Source organism: Tamandua tetradactyla, chromosome 3 (genome assembly GCF_023851605.1).
Source record: "Tamandua tetradactyla isolate mTamTet1 chromosome 3, mTamTet1.pri, whole genome shotgun sequence".
NCBI lineage: Eukaryota > Metazoa > Chordata > Mammalia > Pilosa > Myrmecophagidae > Tamandua > Tamandua tetradactyla.
In genome coordinates this window covers 13,030,234-13,054,148 of record NC_135329.1, presented here as the reverse complement: position 1 = coordinate 13,054,148, position 23,915 = coordinate 13,030,234, and the positions used below count along the sequence as shown (strand labels likewise).

The 23,915-nt window shown below is 38.4% G+C and overlaps 1 protein-coding gene across 2 annotated transcripts in view; it reads right to left on the bottom strand.

The window, feature by feature from the left end:
- WDR43 (WD repeat domain 43) overlaps nucleotides 1-23,915 on the bottom strand; it is a 72,939-nt gene that overhangs the window by 30,322 nt on the left and 18,702 nt on the right. The window contains exons 1-3 of one of the 2 annotated variants that reach the window (XM_077152494.1): nucleotides 18,177-18,451; nucleotides 6,610-6,747; nucleotides 2,928-3,049 (exon numbers count right to left, since the gene is read on the bottom strand). In XM_077152494.1, the coding sequence (XP_077008609.1) occupies nucleotides 2,928-3,049; nucleotides 6,610-6,747; nucleotides 18,177-18,401 (485 nt within the window). In that variant the 5' untranslated portion in view covers nucleotides 18,402-18,451. Of the gene's footprint in view, nucleotides 1-2,927; nucleotides 3,050-6,609; nucleotides 6,748-18,176; nucleotides 18,452-23,915 lie in introns of those variants that run through there. The other variant, XM_077152495.1, reaches the window with a different exon arrangement.

The following is a 23,915-nucleotide window of genomic DNA, read 5'->3' as shown; positions in this document are numbered from 1 at the left end:
CAAATTGTCGATCAACATGAAAATGCCCAACCTCAATTAGTAGTCAAATGCTGCATATAAACGTATGACAGCTCAGAGCAACATTATTCACCAGAACCAAAAGATAGAAACAACCCAATGTCCAAGAATGGATGAAAGGATGAATAAAACATGACATATACATACAATGGAATGTTAGCCATAAAAAGGAATGAAGAACTGATACATGTGACAGTATGGCTGATTCCTGAACATATCATGCTAAGTGTAAGAAACCAGACACAAAGGTCACATATCGTATCCCGGACCACACACCTCCCCACCCCCAAAAATAAAACAAAAACAAATAAAAAGGTCGCATATTGTTCGATTCCATTCATAAGAAATCTCCAGAACAGTAAATCCACAGAGAGGAAGCAGACTGGTACTTTCTAGGGACGGAGGGAAGTAGGGAAAAGGGAGTGTTGCTTAATGGTACAGGTTTTCTTTTGGGGTGGTGAAAATATTCTGGAACTAGATAGAGGTAGTGATTACCCAAGATTATCAAAGGACTAAAAGCCACTTAATTGTATACTTTAAAATGATCAATGTTTTGATAATTTCACCTTAATTAAAAAAACAAAAATGAAGGAAATCCTCCAAGAAAGAAATGAAACTGATCGGTATGTTTGAAAGTAACTAAAAAGATTTACACCACTGTTGGAGAGGGGATGAATTAATGATATACCAAACGAAGCACAAGAAAGAGGGCAATTATAAACCCTAAGAGAAGAAAATGCTTGTAAGAAAAAGGAAAATACAAACCTAGTGAAGTCCAAGGTTCAGTTGTAACAATATTTAAAAAGTCACAATATAAACAACGAATAATCTGCTTAACCAAAAACTGATATAACAATATAGGGAGAATGGGGAGGGGGAAAGAGAAGCTAAGAGCTAAATCCTCATCTTTCACAGTAAGAAATCAGCAGTTAGTATCTAAAATGGAAAACAAAATCAATTAATAGCAGCATAAGAATGTTATTTAGAAATATGGAAGTAAATACCCATAGGAAAGCCAAAGAAAGTACCAGTGGTTGCCCCTAAAAATAAGCTGTTGGCTACAAAGAGAGCCCACTGATTTTAAATCAGCCAAACTGATTTTAAATCAGTTACCCTGATTTAAAAATAAATTGACACAGGATACTTAAGGCAAAAGGAATATAATGAAAAAAACAAAACAAAACAAAAGGAGTCATATTACTGTGTGATTTCAGACCAGTGAAGACTGTGTACTCTGGAAAAAGAGAGGTCAAGGATAAAACTGGAAACAGTTTTTATGAGAAAGCATAGCTCAGGCTCTTACCCTACTGGTCAATGTAAAACAGAGAGTGAGCCCACTTCAATTACAATAGATTTCATGTGTATAAGTGCTGAACAGTGCCTCAAACATCTGTGGATTAACATCGAGTCCTAAGGTGGGACTTGACTTCGTGAATTCTCATTCCGACAGCCTTTTACAAATACAGTTGCATGGGCCCCACCCCTAACCTAGTGGATCAGAATCTCCACAGGTGTTTCTGACAGAAGTGTTGACTACTGCTGCAGACAAATGCGAGTGCCAAAGCCTTCATGCAGAGTGATTCAGAAAGATGACCTAGCAGCGTGGGAGAGAAAGACTCGAGGAGCAGATGGAACCCCAGCAGGCAACTGATTTATAAACACTGAAACTCTAGACACAGGATACACTCATCTGCACCTCTAACCCCAGCTCCTCCCTTAAATTCTAAGCCTGTGTATCTGCTAGGTCTTGCCTCCTACCTAAACATCATTTCAAATCCAACTTGTCTAAAAACCCCAAGGCATTTTCCTCTCTGACCGGAGTTTCTATTAACTGCACCATTCCTTGACTAACAAGTCAATAAAATGGAAAATTTCAATTGCTTTTTAACTCTTTTCTGTCATGCAATATATCCCCACCCCACCCCTACCCGATTCCTCTTGGTTGCTATCTCCTCCATTTTCACTTCACTCTTATCATCCTACAACTGGACTACTACAAGAACCTCCTCATATCTGGCCTCTATGCCTTAATCCAACTCCACCCCCTAAATTATACACATTGCTGACAAGTTACTTTATCCCCCAAACACTAATCTTCTGTGGCCCTCTCCTGCTTACCAGATAGAAAATAAAACTCCAAGAGGATATTTTTAGGTATAGTAGAAAAAGCACTATACCAGATTCAACAGAGGGAATATCAGAATTCCTTCTCTGTACCTATTAATTACAGGCTCCCAGGCACCATTATCCACTTTAGGATTCCAGCTACATAATAAGCTGATCTGCTTTCAATAGTTCACATTCACTGAGCATATACCACACAGCCCACAACAAGATTAGGGCATGAACTATAAGAGTTGTTGAAGACTTTTATCTATAACACAAAGTATTTTAAGATACTTTGACCCATATCCTCTACCAGCCATTATCTCCTAATATGCGGTCTCTAAATTAGTTTCCTCATAGTTTCAAGTAAATTTTTCGCTTCACTCTCTCCTAGCATTTGCCATTGCCATTTCCCCACCTTCCTTTCCCCACTCTTAAAAGTGTTCTTCCACCTCTTCTATCTAAATCTTACCTATGCTAGAAGTTCCAATTGAAACCCCATGTCTTCAACTAGGTCTTCCCAGCATTACTCGCTGGGAAGTAAGCACATGATACGGCAGGGCATCTCCGGTATAGTTATTTTACTCTTGAACTATTATTTTACTTCTATCTGTTCAAATCTTGCATGTCAACTTGAAAAGTTCCATGAGAAGAGTCTGTAACCTTATTCAAGTCTGCATTCCCCTGACCTACATCGAGCTTTATACAACAAGCATATAGTCTGGTCAGTCAAACTCCAATGCATTTACAAACAATAACTGAGTAACCCCTTCAATAATATGGAACCATCAATGTTTACTCACCACTTTACTTTGCACGTCTGTGTATTCCATTCCACAATATGTTTATCATCTGAACAACTATACAAACAGCCATTGTCTTGATGCCACTGTATACAATTAACTTTGTTGTCATGTCCACCACTCTGCAAATTTTTAAAAAAAAATTAAAGAAAAATAAAACTTATCCTATATAATATGACCCAAATAGCTAACTAAAATGACCTTTATCTACAGCAATCCATTTTCCTTTTCTAACATCAAATATAAGTTAAATCAGATAGAACTTCATCAAAATATTAATTTTCCCTTCTCCCCCACTGGAAAAACCTACTTCCACACCCTAGGTCAAAGTATACTAACCCTAAGTGTCATTTGCTTTTGAGAGGAATACCAGCCCTAAGTTTGACAAAATACTCTTATCTATAATGGCAAAAAGTTTGTGATGCTTGAGTGAGCTAACAGAACAAAGCTGAAAGTCAAGACATATGGGTCTAGTAAAAAATACTCTTCAAAATTTCTTTTTTAACAAAGCACCAAAACTGCCTAGTAATAAAGAAACCAGTTTCTTCAGGTAAATACTACTGTAAATATACTCAGCACAACAAAATGCTCACCAATTAAGAGGCATATAGTAATGGAGAGTTCTTAAACTTGTTCAAGGACAAACTAAGTAAAATGAAGTGCTAGATAACCTATACTGTAAGCAATTTTTATTTTAACTTTTTACCTGAATTCATATAAATTAAATACACACACAACAAATTACCTCTGCATGCAAAACTAAGTTAAAGATAAAAGTAAACTTGTAACTCAAAATCACTGAGGCTACTTTCATATATTGTCCCTGCTTCAAAACAAAAATATTTTAAAATGAGAAATTCAATTACCCCTTTCCCTATTCTATCAGCTGTGTACACAAAGAACTCAGCCCTACATTACACACACACACAAATTGAAAAAAGGATATTAATAAATTCCCTAAGATTCATATATCAAAATATTCAGCTGTGTTAGTGATCAAAGAAATACAAACCAAAACAAAGCAGCATTTATGTCTGTTCCTCTAGCAGTTTGATTAGCATTATAATAAATATCTCTGCAGCTAAGGGTATAGTAAAATAGCACTATTATACAGTTAGAGCAGTGAAAAATTAGAACATTCTTTTGGAAAGTAATTGAGCAATGTATTCATTCATTCACTTACTCACCAAACATTTACTAAATATCAATTCTATGTCAGGCACAGCATTAGACACTTTCGATATAGCATAACTTTTAAAACAATAAAATCATGTGAAGTGAGCTGCATGATGTCCATCTGGTAGATGAGAAGTTAGGTTGCTTAGTTGTGATCATATAATTAGTAGGATTCAACCTCAAGACAGACTCTCTGCTTCACGACACCATTCCAACACCCTTCACCTCCCCTACCCTCCTAGTTTCTTTCTGATAAATTCATTCCTTCCATTGCTGACAGAAGTACAGATTAAGAAAACTCTTGGAAAGTATTTCTACAGTATTTCTAATAGAGCCTTAACCCTCAAGCCCTCTTTGAGGTCATTTTAGCTTATTAATTCTAGGAATCCATAGGAAAACAGAAAAAGATTCCTTATTTTATAGCCAAAAAAGAAACGAACATTGGAAATCACCTGAATGGTCAAAAATCAATTAATCAAATAGTAGGATTTGAGGCAATCATTTAAAATGTTTATAACCAGTTTTTTACAAATATGAAAAATCACTATGTTGTAATTTAATGCAAAAAAAAATCGGTATATAAAATCCATGAGCAGACACAACCCAGCATAAACAAAGTACACAACCCAGCATAAACAAAGTACACAAACTACTAACAATGGATATCCTGGTGACAGATGAGTTATTCACTTTTTCACTTTTTAACTTTACGTAGGTCTAAATTTTCAATCAGTAGATGCTACTTAAAACAGAAAAATTATGTTTTATTCACATACATAGAAACCATTTCCATAGATAGGGCTCTGATGAGTTAAAAACAAAAACATGCTCTAATAGATATTGCCTAAAACAAATTATGCCCATTGAGTTACTATGTCTCAATGCCAAACCTTTCTTTATCCTGCTCTGTAATGCTTGGACTAGGACTCTATAATCCACACTTCTGCTTTGCCATCTAGATCCCTAGTAGGCTCTGCCAACAAGGGGGTACTAGAAAGAGAACAAAGGGCTTTCTTGTTTGCATCACTCCACAATGCTTTTTCACCCCAACAGTGGCAATTCCCTTTAGCAGCTGAATCCAATGTCCAATTTTTCCAACACGTGGAGCACCAGTCTCATCACCTCCCTTCAGAGACACTACCACTAGCCAGCTGGCGCCCCTCCTCAGAGATCTGGACCTGAAGTGATAGGCCACTTGTCCTCAAGAGACAGCCACATGAGCAGAGCAGCAGCTTCTCCCAAGGGGTCTGACTTTCAACCCTTCAGGGTTCCTCCTCTTAAGTGTCTAAATTTTAAAAATCCCAATCTCTTTCTTTGTTTCCCTAGCCTTAGAAACTGCAAGTTGCTTACTTTTTTTGTGATACTTAAGAGTTTTTACCTTTTCCCACCTGAAACCTAGTTAACAGTTCTTCATATTAAATCTTTTATTTTCAAATAACTAGGGTGGTTCCTGCAACTAACTGGGCTCTAAATAACTGGCATACCCAGGCTGTAAAATCAAAATGGGAAATTAAAACACAAGAACAAATGAGGAGAGAATGCATGAGGTGGGAGGGCATATAGACACTCAATGCTTAATGCTTTCAATCCTTTCTTCTTCCCAGATCGACTTCTATTGTTTGGCTCAGTCATTTGGAAGGAGAGTTTAACAGCGGTAATTGAGAAGAGGTGAGGAAGATTTAAGGGTGATGAGTAATTTAGAAAATACAATCCAGGTCTCTTCTTTTCGAAACTACTGAACTAAATTTCCACAAGATTCATAACTGACTGAGTACCTTCCATATGTTATTTCAGTTAACCCTTGCAACATCTCTAGTGACATAGATGTAACCCTAATTTTACCGACGATGGAATGACAGCATAACATGAGGCTGACCGAGAAGTCATAGATCTGGGCTGTCCAATACAGTAGCTCCTAGCTACATATAGCTATTCAAATTTAAGTCAGTAACATTAAAATTAAGTTCCTTGGTCATACTGGCCATATTTCAAGTGCCCAAGAGCTACATGTGGTTAGTGACTATCACACTGAACAGCATAGATTCAAAATATTTCAATCATCACCAAGGGTTCTAGCACACAGCACTGCGCTGGAAACGTAACAATTAGGAATCCAAAACTCTGGAACCGGACTCCTGGGTTCCAAATCTGATTCTACCAGTTTTTCTGTGTGACCTCAGAACAGTACGTTACTTAACCCCTCTGTGCCTGGAACACTTTGTGTGCAAGATTAGAGTAATCTCCCTATTAGAATTGTTGGGAAGATGAAAGAGCAACATACCTCAAGAACTCAGGACCGTGACCTGTAATAAAGGCCTGTACTGCCTATTATAGCTATTATCAAGTATTAGTCTTCAGTACTTTCAGTGTGGGTGGGCAGAGGGCTGCCCCTGTAGCACAGGTCCTACAGCACTTCTTGGGGTGTTTTGTTTTCAATAAACGTCAAATAATCAAGTTCCCTGTCCTATTTTTATAAAAATACACATATATACATAGACAAACTTACTATTAATTTACTGTGTAACTCTCCTTTTACTGTACTGTATAATAAAATGCTACCAACTGCTGTACCAAGAGCCAGCAAGTCAGCCTGGTCACCCGTTCCTATAGCTTCTGATTTTCTTTTTTTCCTCTGGTGACTTTCCTGGAAAAAAAGAAAAACAATGTTTTTATTTAGTACTTAAAAACACTAAACATCATTAACATACAAATTCAAATTTCTCCTGGCCTGCAAAATAAATGTGAATACTACCAAGATTCATTTAACTTTCTAAAGGGGAGAGGGGAACCCCCATTCAGGTGATTTCTTTCTCACTACTTAAATAACTCTTGGATGGGAAGAGGAACAGCTTATAATTCTGGGTACATCTCTCTCCTACCCCTCTAGAAAGAAGGCAAAAAGGACAGCCTGGTATAATCCCATTTCTCTTAAGAGATACAAGTAGCCTCACTATTGCTTCCATTTCTCAGGAACCAACCACTCCTCCTCACATGTCCAAGCAAAACCTCCAGTCCCCAAGCAAAGGATTTTATTTATCCATACCCAGTCAATTCTTCCCTCTTTCTCCCTACAACTTTCCCACATTTTTTAGTTTACAAATTCAGTTAAAGGAGTTCAAATGCTTTTTATACTTATAAACACACTTTTACTTTGAGTCAACAAACAGCTGGAACTGGAACAGAGGCTGAGATTAATGGAGAAATTGCTCTAGTGGCGGGTCAAGGGCCACTCTGGCTTAGTGATACTAACTGACACAGAAGCACAAGCTTCAATTTTGTGGCAAATGCTACCTGACTGATTTATTTCAAAAGTGAGGCTGACTCTCTCCAGCCAACACGAGCAGTCTCACCACTCTCCCCCTCTCTGCGTGGGACATGATTCCCAGGGGTGTGGACCTTCCTGGCAACGTGGGACAGGACAGAGATCCTGGAATGAGCTGAGACTCAGCATCAAGGAACTGAGAAAAACCCTAGAATGAGCTGTTAACATCAAGGGATTGAGAGAACCTTCTCGACCAAAAGAGGGAAGAGTAAAATGAGACAAAGTGTCAATGGCTGAGAGATTCCAAACAGAGTTGAGAGGTTATCGTGGAAGTTATTCTTACGCACTAAGTAGATATCACCTTATTGTTCAAGATGTAGTGGAGAGGCTGGAGGGAACTGCCTGAAAATGTGGAGCTGTGTTCCAGTAGCCATGTTTCTTGATGATGATTGAACAATGATACAGCTTTCACAATGTGACTCTGTGATTGTGAAAACCTTGTGTCTGATGCTCCTTTTATCTACCATATCAACAGACGAGCAGAACATATGGAATAAAAATAAATAATAGAGGGAACAAATGTTAAAATAAATTTAGTTTGAAATGCTAGTGATAAATGAAAGCAAGGGGTAAGGGGTATGGTATGTATAATCTTTTTTTTTCTGTTATGGTTTTATTTCTTTTTCTGTTGTCTTTTTCTTTCTCTTTCTAAATCAATGCAAATGTTCTAAGAAATGATGAATATGCAAATATGTGATGATATTGAGAATTGCTGATTGTGTATGTTGAATGGAGTATGTTAATATTTTTGTTAATTTTTTTAAAAAATAAAAAAACAAAAAAAAGTGAGGCTGACAGTTCGTGCTAGTTTATAATACTAAAAAAGTATTTACAATTTTAGAGCTTCTTTTCTATATGTTTATGACTTTTTTTTTTAATTAAAGCAGACTAGTCTAACCATTTTGGCATAAAGAAACTCTGAAAAGTCTATACTTTCAGGGCAAAACTGGCCAATGTCATAGAAAAAAGAACATTCTCTTTAACAGTTCAGGGTCTTTGCTTTACAGCACAAAAAAAGAAGTCCACGACACAAAAATGTGTCCAACCCAAGAACCTCCAATGAAAACTATGTTATCAGTGCACAAAGAACACCAGGGAGTAAATTTATAAACCATATGCCATCTTTTTATTTTGGCTATTTTATGCGGAGGATACATTTGAGGAGTGATTCATTGGACACACTTAAGAGTAAAAAGATTTAATACAAGAAAAATCATGTATATTTTACAAGTCCTGAGAAGTTTATCTACATTAATAAATCCAAAGAGATGTAACAATGCTCCTAACATTGAAACTAAACACAAGGAGTGTCCTAGGTTCCAATATCAGCCAAATTTTTAAAAATCACCTATAAGTCACCCATGAATGACCATAGGGAATATTATGGCTTCTACATAAGTTTCAGAACACAAACTCCGATTTCAAGGAAAGGACAAGTAGGGAGAAAGTATGCTAACCGAAGACCACCTCCTCAGAAACCTCTTTCTGAAGATTCCAGAAAATATTTCTCTGACTGCTTTTTCCAAACCAAATCAAAATTATCTACACTGAGGTTTCTCAATGTGTAAAACACAGGCTGGTCCAAATGGGTATTTGTTCTGCAGCAGATCTGGATTTGCATTAGAAAGCCCAAAGAAATTTTAAAAAGCATTACCACAGTCAAACCCATACTTTCCCTGTCAGCAAAATGTCTACGTTTTTAGTAGAAGCAAGCAGAGACAGGAAGTAGTAGCCACACAATCTATGCCCAACTTTTAGTATCACTGGTCTGAACCTAAGCAAGAATCCAATTAATTTAATGTCAAAGAAATACTGACTTATGCAAGTTTTCTCAGGGATATATGATATTTTTAAACATAACTTCCCATTCAGCAAGATGTGCATGTTCAAACAAGTAGCACACCACCAGATCAGAATAAAAAGATGGCATATGATTTATAAATCTACTTCCTGATGTTCTTTGTGCACTGATAACATAGTTTTCACTGGAGGTTCTTGGGTTGGGCATTTTTGTGTTGTGGGCTTCTTCATACTACCAATGAGTTTTAGTTAAATCTAATATTTTAATTTAACCCCATACAAAATATTTCTGAAAACAAGAGTTTGGTGCTACTCATGAAAATAATAGAAAATAATCTTACTATTTAAAAGCTCTTATTTCTTTTTTTTGTGAGTATGTGTGTTTATTTTTTTATTTTATTTATTAAACATACCAATATACAACACAAACAATTCTTACCATATGATCATTCCATTCTACATATATAATCAGTGGCTCACAATATCATCACTGTTGTATATTCATCATCATGATCATTTCTTAGAACATTTGCATCAATTCAGAAAAAGAAATAAGAAAACAGAAAAAAAATTCATACATACCATACCTCTTACCCCTACCTTTCATTGATCACTAGCATTTCAATCTACTAAATTTAACATTTGTTCTCCTTATTATTTATTTTTAATCCATATGTTTTACTCGTCTGTTGATAAGGTAGATAAAAGGAGCATGAGACACGGTTTTCACAATCATACAGTGGCATTGCAAAAGCTATATCATTAAACAATCATCTTCAAGAAACATGGTTACTGGAACACAGCTCTACATTTTCAAGCAGTTCCCTCCAGCCTCTCCATTACACCTTAACTAAAAAGGTCATATCTATATTATGCATAAAAATAACCTCCAGGATAACCTCTCGACTCTGTTTGGAATCTCTCATCCACTGACATTTTGTCTCATTTCGCTCTTCCCCCTTTAGGTTGAGAAGGTTTTCTCAATCCCTTGATGCCGAGTCCCAGCTCTAGGATTTCTGTCCCACGTTACCAGGAAGATCCACAACCCTGGGAGTCCTGTCCCACGTAGAGAGGAGGAGGGCAGTGAGTTTGCTTGTCATGCTAGCTGAGAGAGAGGCCACATCTGAGCAACAAGAGGTTCTCTTGGGGGTGAGTCTTATGCCTAATTTTAAGTAGGCTTAAAAGCCTATCCTTTGTGGGGTTTAAGTTTCATATGAACAAACCCCAAGATTGGGGGCTCAGTCTATTGCTTTGGTTGTCCCCACTGCTTTTGAATATATCAAGAATTCTCCACTTGGGGGAGTTGAATTTTTCCCCTTTCTCATCATTCCCCCAAGGGGACTTTGCAAATACTTTTTTATTCACTGTTCAGATCACTCTGGGATTTATCGGGGCATCACTCTGGACAAACCTACAAAATCTCATGCCCTACTCAGGGTTTCATGTACTATGGTGTGCCACTAAGCTGTCCACATAAGTTATATTAGGAAATGCACTAGTCAAAATATAAATTTTGTACCAAATAAACATTTTTTGCTATAGTCTCACAGAGAAGTTGAAGTTTTAAAATATGACTGATGAAAATAATAGAAAATAATATTATTTGAAATCTCTTACTTCTGTGATCAAAAAGAAAACCATCAATGGCAGTGAATAAAGAAGTATTTGCAAAGTCACATTGGGGGACTGGAGAGAAAAGAGGAAATATTCAAGTTTCCCATTTGGAGAATTTCTGATATTCTCACAAGTAGTGGGGACAACCAACTCAAAAGGCCAACCCCTCGATCTTGGGGTTCACCCCTATGAAACTTATTCCTGCAAAGGATAGACTAAATCTACTTAAAATTAGGCCTAAGAGTCACTCCCAGAGAACCTCTTTTATTGCTCAGATGTGGCCTCTCTCACCAAGCCAATTCGCCAGGTGAACTCACTGCCCTCTCCCCCACTGTGTGGGACATGAGGGGTGTAATTCTCCCTGGCAACGTAGGACAGAAAACTCAGGATGAGCCAGGACCCGGAACCATGGATTAAGAAAGCTTTCTTAACCAAAAGGGGGAAGAGAGAAGTAAAACAAAATAAAGTTTCAGTGGCTGAGAGATTTCAAACAGAGTCAAGAGGTTATCCTGGAGGTTATTCTTACACATTATATTGATAACCCTTTTTAGTTTATGATGTATGGAGAGAAGTACCTGAAAATGTAGAGCTGTATTCCAGTAGCCTTGATTCTTCTTGAAGATGACTGTATAAAGGTTTATAAAAAAGCTAACTTACAATGTGACTGTGTGACTATGAAAACCTTATGTCTGACGCTCCTTTTATCCAGGGTACAGACAGATAAGTTTTTTTTTAAAAAAAATGGATTAAATAAATAAATAATAGGGGAGATCAGGGGTAAAATAAATCAGATAGATTGAAATACTAGTGGACAATGAGAGGGAGGGCTAAGCTGTATGATGTGTATGAGTTTTTTCTTTTTATTTCATTTTCTGGAATGATGCAAGTGTTCTAAAAATCATTATGTTGATAAATACAAAACTATGTGATGATATTGTGAGCCACTGATCGTATTCCATGTATGGACTATGTTTGTAAAGATTTGTCAATAAAAATATTTAAAAAAAAACCAATGACTCCCTAGAGAAGTATAATAAATCAATACAATCTCTTCTGTGGCTTTCAAGAGCATCCCCTACTTGGCTCCAAATAAAGTTTTCCAACTTTATCTCCATTTCCATCCTTACATTACACTTCTCAAACACCCCAACTCTTTTTCCCCTCTCTCACTTGCAGAGTACTTTTCCTACTCACCCCAGTTTTCACTGGCTAAAAATTCTATCCATACAAATTCTGATACATGCTACCATGTATTCGATATACGCTACCACCTGGATGAACTCTGAAGACATCATGCTGAGTGAAATAAGTCAGACACAGAAGGACAAATACTGAATAATTCCAGTCATACGAAATAATTAAAATATACAAAATCAAAGACAAAGAGTACAGGTGGTGGGTGGTCGATACATAATGGATGTAGGGTTTCTGTTGGGGGTGATGGAAAAGTTTTGGCAGTGGATGGTGGTGAAGGTGGGTTAACACTGTGAATGTATTATTAATCCCACTGAACTGTATACCTGGGAGGGTTGAGATGGTAAAGTTTATCACACACACACACACACACATATACACATACAAAGAGAGAGACCACAGAGACAACGACAGTTAAATGAAATTCATGATTCTGGACTGGATATGATGGAGGAGAAAATACCCAAAATGACATTATTATTACTGGGACAACCGCAAAAAAAAAATATATGGATGCATGCTTTATATCGATGTTAAATTTCTTAACTTGGTAACTGTACTTAAAGTAGTCAAATAAGTGAATATTCTTGTTCTTAGGAAACAGGTATTGAAGTATTAAATGTTTAAGGAGCACAATATGTAGTACAAACTACTCTCACATGTTTAGGAGAGAGGAAAAGAAATAAATGTGATAAGTTGTTAACAACTGGGAACTCTAGGTATCTTGGTAGAGGCTATATTAGAATTCTCTGTATTTGTTTTGTCTTTGCAACTGTTCTGTAAATATGATTATTTCAAAATAAAAATCAAAAGTTTTTTAGATAAATTCCTACCCATGTCTCAAGATCCATCTTAAATACCATCTCCACAAAAACCTCTTCTTTCAATATGGAACTATTAAACCTTACCATCAGGGAATCCCGATACTGTGGTCAAACTTTAGGGACACCCAAATCAACACGCCATGTCCTTGATCATGAATGAGGTTTACTCTTGACAAGATTATGTCGGCAGCGGGGAAGCTTAGACTACCTATAGGTATGCCTGAGAGTTACTTCTAAAGGACCTCTTTTGTTGTTCAGATGTGGCCTCAGTCTCTCTAAGCCCAACTCTGCAAGCGAAACCATTGCCCTCTCCCCTATGTGGGACATGACATCCAGGGGTTAAAGTTTTCCTGGCAATGTGGGAGACAATGCGGATTCATCCCCGGGTTGACCTGGCACCGTGGGATCAACAATTCCATCCTGACCAAAAGGGGGAAAGGAAATGTAACTAATCAAGTATCAGTGGCAGAGAGCTCAAATAGAGGCTATTCTGGAGGTGGCTCTTAGGCAAGCTGCAGTTAGACCTTGCTACCTATCACAACCTGCCAACCCCCAACCAGGACCATTCCAGTCAATCCTAAACAATACCTAAGGCAATATAAAAGATTCCACAAGGGTTCCACGCACTAGAGTAACTTTCCAGAAACCTACAACTTCCAGATGGGTCCCTGGTTCAGGTAAGTCCTAAAACCTAGCCCAGCCTCTCCAGAACATCAGATAGTTCCATCTCCTTACCCTATATTAGTGACAGACCCTTCCAATATGAAAAATGTAGAACTGCCATAACCCAAACACCCCTAAAGAGAGGGATGGAAAAATCAAAGGTGATGGTGGAGTTATACAGAGAAGACAGGATTTAACAAATGAATATGAATGCTGAGTCATTAAATTGATATCTCTTTTAGTCTCCAGTATTTTAGAGCAGCTAGAAGTAAAAACCTAAAATTTAAAGTTGTAACCCATGTCAAAGTCTGAAATATGTCTACAACTAATTGTGGTGCTGTGCTTTGAAAGGTATAGCTTTTTCGTATATGTTTCTTTTTCAAAAAACATTTCTGCTTCCTCTGAAGTACTCCACACGATGCCATGTGTACATTAATTATTCAAGTAAATATGTACATGAACGAAAAGGGTGGGCTAAATTTTAGTTCATACATTTGTGACTGAAGGCACCAGGAATGAGAACTATCAATGGAGCTAATCTGTTAGACTAAGGAATCTTTTCCAACATTAAGGGCAAACACAGTCTGATGAAATTTATCTGTATCTGATTCAGAAGACAATCAGAAGGCTGAGTGAGAGTCTACAGCACATGTGGCTTGATATATCAAAGCAAAGAATAGTGGAAATGATGTGAAGACAAAAGAAAAAAGCACACCCAAGTGATGAGAAATATGAATTTCATCAGTTTAATTATGACTAGAGCACAATTTTTATACTGAGCTCCCAGAGTAAGAGTTTATATTCAGCACCAGTACACACACTCAAATATGTATATACAACTGAAATGTGTCACAGAAAAATATTTATCTTTACTATGCACAATACTCATATTTACAATTCTATTTTATTTCATAATGCTATCACAAACCACTAATTGATTAAAACTTACTTCTGAAAAATATCAACCATGAGACACTGAAAATTATGCCAAGGTTTAAAGTTTCATTCTGCAACTAGTCTCCTATTCCATTTCTTGGTCGTTCTTACCGCCACTTATTCTGGTATTTAAGTTTCATGGATAACAGTGAAAAAAATTGCACATTTTACACATTATTACTTATACACTATTTATGTCAGAACAATTGTATTCCAATACATTGAAGCTCTATTTCTGCCAGTGGAATCTAATCTGGAACCTTTACCTTCTTCTGAAGTTTAATATAGTGGAGAGACCTCAGACAGCACTGTATAGGAAATACATCTGGATTTTGCTTCACCTCTAAGGTGTAGGAATGCGGGATATTCAGTTTGGATTTTTCCTAAAAACACCCTAATGCTACCTTGCTTCCCCGGTTTCATGTCTCAAAAGCCATGTTCTTCAGCCCACAAGCACTGAGCTGTGTGGGGTCATTCAATGCAGTGACACAAAGCAGAGTGAACACATTTACTGTGACGGCAACAGTAGACAAGGTCCGTTCCAGAAGGGCCCTTTTTTAAAACAATTTTGAGAGACTTATAGGGGCAATGAAACAGCAGGCGTTTCAGTTCCTAGATGGTTCAGTCAACTTATTATGTGGTCTTGCATGTCACTTTATATTCCAGCCTCAGCTCACCCATAAACCTGAGAAGCTCTAAAAACAGCAACTACCTGTAAGACATCAATTTGTCTCCTTGCACTCTTCTCAAACATTTTCTTAGCATTAACGGTCCCCCTTCTAGACTACAACAACCAAATGGTATGCTCTGTTAGATAATATATTGCAAAATCCCTCTAAAAACTATTGCAGCATATATGCAAAGTATTATAGTCATTCTGGACCAAGAACAACAAGTAGTAATCTAATTTTTCTAAACATTTATGAACTTTACCTTAACTCTTATAACCCAAGAACCCAGCACCAACTCATTTTCATCCATTTATGAGTATCCTCACCAAACTTTGTACTTGGGCAGCAAAATGTCAATTACTGAGTCAGATGCAGAATACCTAAATGATTTACATTATGAAGCATTAAATAATAAAACAAGCCCAGACAGAATTCATTGATTCATCCAATAATAACACTCACTATATGCCAGGTTATCTACACCGTTCATATACGTTGCCTTATTCAATCCTCCCAGGGTCCTGAAAGTGGGTGGTATCCCTATTTCACATTTAAGAGTATGTTACATTGCCAGGACCTTAACAAGGCACTAGAATAGCAGCATTTCATGCCTCATACTCTGAGCCTCAAGGGTGTAAAATAAAAGGAAGGGTTTAAATGAGATGGGGGGATCCTAAAACTTAAGTGGGTAAGTTAGAGGGAGAGTTTGAAGTAGTTGTTTCAAATGACATTTTCTATTTTTAAAATCATGCCGAGTTTTAACTTTACTCCATAATACATGTGCAAGTTTGTCTTAATACAGGAAAAAGACTTCTCTCCCTAATTGTCAAGCAAAACTAATATTCCAGGAGGTTACATCCCCAGATGAGGACTAGATTTCTCTACATTCCTTCCGGCTCTGAATTCTGTGCCTCCAGAACTAAGGTAACAGTTTAAGGGCACTAGACCAGGAGTCAGAATACCCTAACTTTAGTAGCCACAAATACTTGATTGGTCATTAAGATTTGGGTCAAGGCATTTAACATCTCTTAGTTCTGATTATTAATCAGTTTTTTTTAATGCAATAATTTCAGGGCATTTTCAGGTCAAAATGAGGAAAGTGCAAGTAAATGAAAAAGGACATTGAAACCTACAAAAACTTTTATTTCATACAGAACCCAATTCTCATTTTTCAAATAAGGATCACCAAATTAATCTGACTGATTCAATATGAAAAAAGTAAGTCAAGAATCCTAGTTATGATACCAACTCCAGCTATTTTCTCTACTGAATAAGAGTATAATGCATAATACAAAAGTAAGAGTTTTAACAGGCAATTTTGGACAAGGCAAAAGTTTCACCTCTGGGGCATACAATGTGATTTTAAATGAACAAAATAGCAAAGTGAATGAGTTTTGTCAACATAACGTTAATTATTTGTTGCAGATAACTGAGAACAGAGCTCTAAAGACCCAAGTTCTCTAATTACAGTTACAGTTTTGGCTTTATCCAAGTTGCTTAGTTTTCCAAACCTGTTTCTTCCCTGCCCAGCTCCCCAAAAAAGGCAAATGTTCTTCTCTTATCTACACTGCAGAGCTCACCATATAGATAGAAAACATTAACGACAAGATAATTGGACACTTACAGCACTTATGCACCAAGAAGTATTCTAAATGCTTTATGCCTTATTAAATATGTTAATTTTCATAACTACTCTATAAGGTACGTATTATTATTATTATCCCCATTTCACAAACGGGGAACCAGAGGCACAATTAACTCTATCAAGCAGAGCCTGAACCCTGCACCTAACCATTACTTCATATTTCCCCTCAGCGTTATCACCATCACTTCAAAGAAGTTTTAAAACACACTCATAGCAACAACTGAGAAGGAAGAAATATGTAGAATGCTGTCATTTTAATAACAGCCATTACGATAAAAAAGTAGGAATTCTGTGCTTGACTTAAGAACACTGATAGGTTTCTTTCATTAGTGAATAGGAATCACTTCACCTAGAAACCATGAAAATCTAAAATCTGAAATCTACAGCAAATGAGATGTACCCCTATTCCCAAATCCAAAACTCTGTAGGTTTCCTGGGGCGACAGACGGATGGAGTACGAGCTTTCCTAAACACTGGTTTTTAAATTTTTACACATAGCTACAGCTAAACGCCAATCACCTCACTTTCATGATGCCTCCAAATCACTTTGAAGCGATTCGGTGAGCTACCTAGTAACTCCAGTTAACACGTGGTGTGAGTTAGTGTAGATGTAATCGAATGACTCAACGCTTACCAAAGATGAGTCCCTAACAATGAAAAGCTTTTCCTAACTCGGCGTTTTCCCATCTAGGGGAAACTTCACCTGGACTCATATCAATCAAGCAAGCTACTCTATCTTAACCCCCGTAACTTTAGGCTTGGGGCGCTGAACATGATATGTAAAAAGAACATAGCTAAGATTAAAAAAACAAGAAAGCTCAAAGGCTGAGAATCGAAAGGAGTCTGGGACGTTGAGAGTTTCAACAGTGAGCGTCCCACCACCTAAATTACGGGACAGAACACGTGGTGAGCCAGCACCCAAAGGGTGGGGGTGGGGGCCCGGAAGCAAGTAAGCAGGATTGTTTATTCCAACTGACCACCGTAAACCCGACGAGGTGGGTAGGAACTGGAGAGTAACATAGCCGAAAGAGGAGCCTCTGTCTACAGCCAGGGCTCTGAGCGCATGGTGCTAAGGAAGGCCGGGTAGAAAGTTGACCCTCCGAGGCCGGGGCCATTGGCGAATATGGCGGCTCTGGCGACAGCGGGGCGCAGACCGCATGGAACTGGTGGCAGAGGTCCGGTCCACTGTCCACCAGATCCAGCCGGGCCCTCTCCCGCTCCTACGCCGAAGGCCGCGCAAGGGTTTGACGGCGTGGGCCCAATCCGCGCCGCTGAGGCGGGCCCTGCCTCCTCGCCGCGAGCCACCGAGGGTCACATGCAACACTAGGCCACGCGAAGTCGAGCGGGGCGCCCCGAGACCGAAACGGAGCGAGCGTCCGCTCCCAGCCGTCCGGTTTGCTTTACCTTGGCCTGCAGCCGCCCTGGCGCCCAGGCCAGGCAGGTGCAGGTACCGCTGAGGTGCGCGGAAGGCACGTACTCCTGGTGGAGCCGGTTGTTGGCTGTCTCCCACACTCGAAGGTGGCCGTCTGTAGAGGCCAGAGCGAACAACGCCTGGCTCTGCGGGGAGAAGGCGCACGGAACCCCCGCCGGGGACAGGGGGTCGCCACTACTTCTACCACCCGCCGCCATTGCTGCTCTAGCTCCGCGGCAGCCACGTGTTCCCCCGTGCGCAAGCGCACCGGGACGGGGAGGGGCCTGGAGGCCGGAAGTAGGGCGGAGGGAGCGCTAGGAGCCGAGGGCGTGGCTCTTCCCGCCGCCGACGAGCGTTGGGCGGTCCGCGGTGTGGACGGTGGCTGGGTGAGGCCTGTTGCTAACCTGTGCTGGGGAGAGAGGTGACAGGTGAGGAACATGGGCTTTAGGAGCAAAGGCGGGGCCCCTTACTTAAAAAAAAAAAAAGTCGGCTCTTTCTGAAGATTTATAACATGGTGAAAAGAAATTTTCATTCACAATTCCACGATTATAACCGTTTCCATTTTTCCTTAATCACTTCCATTCTATAGTCATACACACACATAATAATATATTCAAATATCACCGAATAAAAATGAAGGAGGGAGCGGCCATTCACTCTGATTTCCTCTTTTCCCATGGTGCTGCTTCAAATAGACAAACTTTTTGTTTTTTTAATTTTTTTATTATAACAACAAGCAAACATTCTTAACATACAAACGTTCTTGACATGGTTACAATCAATGGCTCACAATATGATCACATAGTTGTGTATTCATTACCGTGATCAATTTTTTGAACATTTTCATCTCTCCAGCAAAAGAAAGAAAAAAAGAAAAAACTCATGCATGCCATACCCCTTAAGACTCCCTTTCATTGACCACTAGTATTTCAATCTACTCTATTTATTTTAACCTTTTTTTCGCCGCTGTTATTTGTTTATTTCTTATTCATATTTTTTACGATCTGTCCATACTGTAGATAAAAGAAGCATCAGACACAAGGTTTTCACAATCACAGTTACATTTGTGAAAGCTATATCATAAAATCATCTTCAAGAAACATGGCTACTGGAACACAGCTCTACAGTTTCAGGCACTTCCCTCTAGCCACTCTAATACACCTTAAACTAAAAAGGAAATATCTATATAATGCATAAGAATAACCTCCAGAATAACCTCTCCACTCTGAAGTCTCTCAGCCACTGATACTTTGTTTCATTTCTCTCAGCCACTGATACTTTGTTTCATTTCTCTCTTCCCCTCTTCCGTGGAAAACATTTTTTTATCCCTTGATGCTGAGTCCCAGCTCATTCTAGGATTTCTGTCCCACGTTGCAGGGAGCTTTACACCCCTGAGAGTCATGTCCCATGTAGAGAGGGGGAGGGCAGTGAGTTCGCTTGCCATGTTGGCTGAGAGAGGCCACATATGAGCAACAAGAGGTTCTCTGGGGGTGAAGCTTAGGCCTAATTTGAAGTAGGCTTACTGTATCCTTTGCAGGAATAAGTTTCATAGGAACAACCCCCAAGATTGGGGGCTCAGCCTATTGAATTGGTTGTCCCCACTGCTTATGAGAATATCAGGAATTCTCCAAATGGGGAAGTTAAATTTTTCTTCTTTCTCCCCATTTCCCCAAGGGGATTTTGCAAATACTTTTTTATTCACCATTCAAATGACTCTGGGATTTATCCAGGCATCACGCTAACCAGGACAAACCTACAAAATCTCATGCCATATTCAAGGTTCCATGTACTTATGGTGTTCAATTAAACTGTCTATATAAGTTAAGTTAGGAAGTGCACTAGTCAGACTAAAATGTAGATTTTATACCAAAGAAACATTTCTTGCTTTAGTTTCACACAGAAGTTGAAGTTTTAAAATATGAATGACCATCTTCAAATAGACAATTTTTAATACATCCTTAATATTTCGCCAAGTCTATGTGTTCTAGGAGAAAGTGCTGACCTGCACAGCCAGATCACAGCTGCGAACAATCTACAAAGGCATGATGCCGACCTGTTGCCACAGCTCTTGCACAAAGGGCCCCATGCCTTAGGCCAGTGCATACCAGGGCTACGCCCCCCAGACCAGTGCACCCACACAGCTACATCCTCCCTGGCCGCTGGGCACCCACGTTCACAAGTATCAGCATAACATCCCCAACCCGTGCCCATTCCTGCCCTGAAACAAATCACTGTACTGAGTGGTTCACCCCAGGCCCTGCTCCCTGCTATACAACCTTTCTGCAAACACAAAGCTTTAGACTACTGTGCTGGTTTGAAGGGAAGTATGCCCCCTAAGAAAAGCCATGTTTTAATATGGATCCCATTTCTTAAAGGTAGAATAGTCTCTATTCAATGCTGTGTATTTGGGACTGTGATGGGATCATCTCCCTGGTTGATGAGATTTGGTTAAGAACGGTTGTTAAACTGGATTAGGGGATGACATGTCTCCACCCATCTGAGTGGGTCTTGATTAGTTTCTGAAGTCCTATAAAAGAGGAAACATTTTGGAGAATGAGAGACTCAGAGAGAGCAGAGAATGCTGCAGCACCACGAAGCAGAGAGTCCACCAGCCAGCGACCTTTGGAGATGAAGAAGGAAAACACCTCCCGGGGAGCTTCATGAAGCAGGAAGCCAGGAGACAAAGCTAGCCGATGACACCGTATTCGCCATGTGCCCTTTCAGCAGAGAGAGAAGCCCTGACTGTGTTCGCCATGTGCCTTCTCACTTGAGAGAGAGACCCTGAACTTCATGAGCCTTCTTGAACCAAGGTATTTTTCCCTGGATGCCTTTGATTGGACATTACTATAGCCTTGTTGTAATTGGGACATTTTCTTGGCCTTAGAACTGTAAACTAGCAACTCATTAAATTCCCCTTTTAAAAGCCATTCCGTTTCTGGTATATTGCATTCCAGCAGCTAGCAAACTAAAACAACTACTGAAAGAAATCAACTTCCAAAGTAAATCAGTCAAGATATTTACATGCCAAAAAGACAGCAGAAGATCACTAATCATATCACAATGCAGACAGATATAACCTTGCCTAATGACCAAATTAAAACACCAAAGGAGACACAGATGTTGGAAGAACTAATCAAAGATGTTCATACACACTACTTAATAAAATAAGTGGGACAGCAAATGACATAAAGGAGATCAAGAAGACAGTAGAAGAGCATAAAGAGGAATTTGAAAGAATGAATAGAAAAATAGGGGAAATTACAGAGATTAAAGACTTTGTTGACCAAATTAAAACCATTTAAATGCAACACCAGATTTGAAGAGACAAAAGAAAGAATAAGTGATATAGAGGACAGGATAATTGACTTCAAAGACTCAAAACAGCAAATGGCAAGAAAAAGATGGAAGAAATTCAATGGGAACTCAGGGAAATGATAGACAAAACAAAGTGCATGACTAAAAGACTCATTGGTGTCCAGGAAGAAGAGAGGAGTAAAGGGTTAGGAAGTGTAGGATATAATGTGGGAAAACTTCCCAATCCTCATAAAAGACATAAATATAGAAGTTGAAGCCCAAAGAACTCCAAATAAATCTAAATGGGTCTTCCCCAAGGCACATACCAATCAGTCTGTCAAATGTTGAAGAGAAGCAGAAAATCCTGAAAGTGGCAAGAGAAAAACAATCTACTACAAACAAGGGAAACCAATAAAAGTGACTTCAGACTACTCAAATAGCACCCTAGAGTTGAGAAGGCAGTGGTATGATATATTCAAGATCCTAAAAGAGAAAGACTTCCAGCCAAGAATTCTGTACCCAGCCAAACTGTCCTTCAAAATTGAGGGAGAGATTAAAGTTTTCACAGACAAAGAAGTCCTGAAAGAATTTGTTAACAAGAGACCGGCCCTACAAGAAATACTAAAAGGAGTTCTGCCAGTTTAAAAAAAAAAAAAAGACAGGAGAGGGAGGTCTGGAGGAGGGCACGGAATTGAAGAGTACCACTAAGGGTAATTTAAATAATACAAAGAGCAAGAAGGAAGAGAATACATAGATCTAGCAAATAAAATTAAAAATATGAGATGGTGGAATCAAGAAATGCCTTTTCAGTAATCACTTTGAATGTTAATGGACTAAACTTACCAATTAAAAGATACAGATTGGCAGAATGGATTAAGAAATATAATCCGGCTATATGCTGCTTACAAGAGACTCATCTTAGACACAAGGATACAAATAGATTGAAAGTGAAAGGATGGAAAAAGGTTTTCCACACAAGTTGTAACCAAAGGAAAGCAGGAGTAGCTATAGTAATATCAGCCAAAATAGACTTTAAATGTAAAGACATCATAAGAGACAAAGAAGGACACTATACACTAATTAAAGAGTCAATTCACCAAGACGATATAACAATCATAAATGTTTATGCTCCAAGTCAAGGAGCTACAAAGTGCATGAGAAAGACATTGGCAAAACTGAAGGGAGTGATAGATGTTTCAACAATAATAGTAGGAGGCTTCAATACACCACTCTCCTCTATAGATAGAACAACCAGAAAGATCAACCAGGAAACAGAGAAGTTAAATAACTGGATAAATGAATTAGACATAGCAGATGTATATAGGTCATTGCATCCCAAAACACAAGTTTATACATTCTTCTCAAGTGGATTGGAACATTCTCCAGGATAGATCTTATGCTGGGGCACAAAACAGGTCTTTATAAATTCAAAATACTGAAATTATTCCAAGCACTTTCTCTGATCACACTGGGATGAAGCTGGATCTCAATAACCACCAAAGAATGAGAACATTCACAAATATATGGAGATTAAATAACATACTCTTGAAACAACCAGTGGGTCAAAGAAGAAATTGCGAGAGAAATCAGTAGCTATCTGGAGATTAATGAAAATGAGAATACAACTTATCAAAACTTATGGGATGTGGCAAAGGCTGTGCTGACAGGGAAATTTATTGCCCTAAATGCCTATATTAAAAAACAAGAAAGAGCAAAAAATTGAGGACTTAACAGCAAATCTGGAGAAACTTGAGAAAGAGCAGCAAACTAACCCCAAAGCAAATAGGAGAAGAGAAATAACAAAGATTAAAGCAGAGATAAATGAATGGGAGAATAAAAGAACAATAGAAAGAATCAATAAAAACAAAAGTTGGTTCTTTGAGAAAAATCAATAAAATTGTGGGGCCAATAGCAAAACTGACAAGGAAAAAAAGAGAGAGGATGCAAATAAACAAAATCAGAAATGAGAAGGGGTGCCTGAAGAAATAAAAGAAATCAAAAGAGGATACTATGAACAACTATGTACCAAAAAATAGACAACTTACATGAAATGGACAAATTTCTGGAGACACATAAACAAGCTATACTGACTCAGGAAGAAATAGAAGATCTCAACAAACCAATCACAAGAGATTCAATCAGTCATTAAAAATCATCCTACAAAGAAAACCCCAGGGCCAGATGGCTTCACAGGGGAATTTTATCAAATATTCCAGAAAGAATAACACCAATACTGCTTAAACTTTTCCAAAAAATTGAGGAAAAAGAAATTCTACCTAACTCATTTTATGAAGCTAGTGTCATTTTAATACCAAAACCAGATAAAGATGCTATAAGAAAGGAAAACTACAAGCCAATCTCCCTAATGAACACACATGCAAAAATTCTCAATAAAATATTAGCAAATCGAATCCAACAGCACAGTAAAAGGATTATAC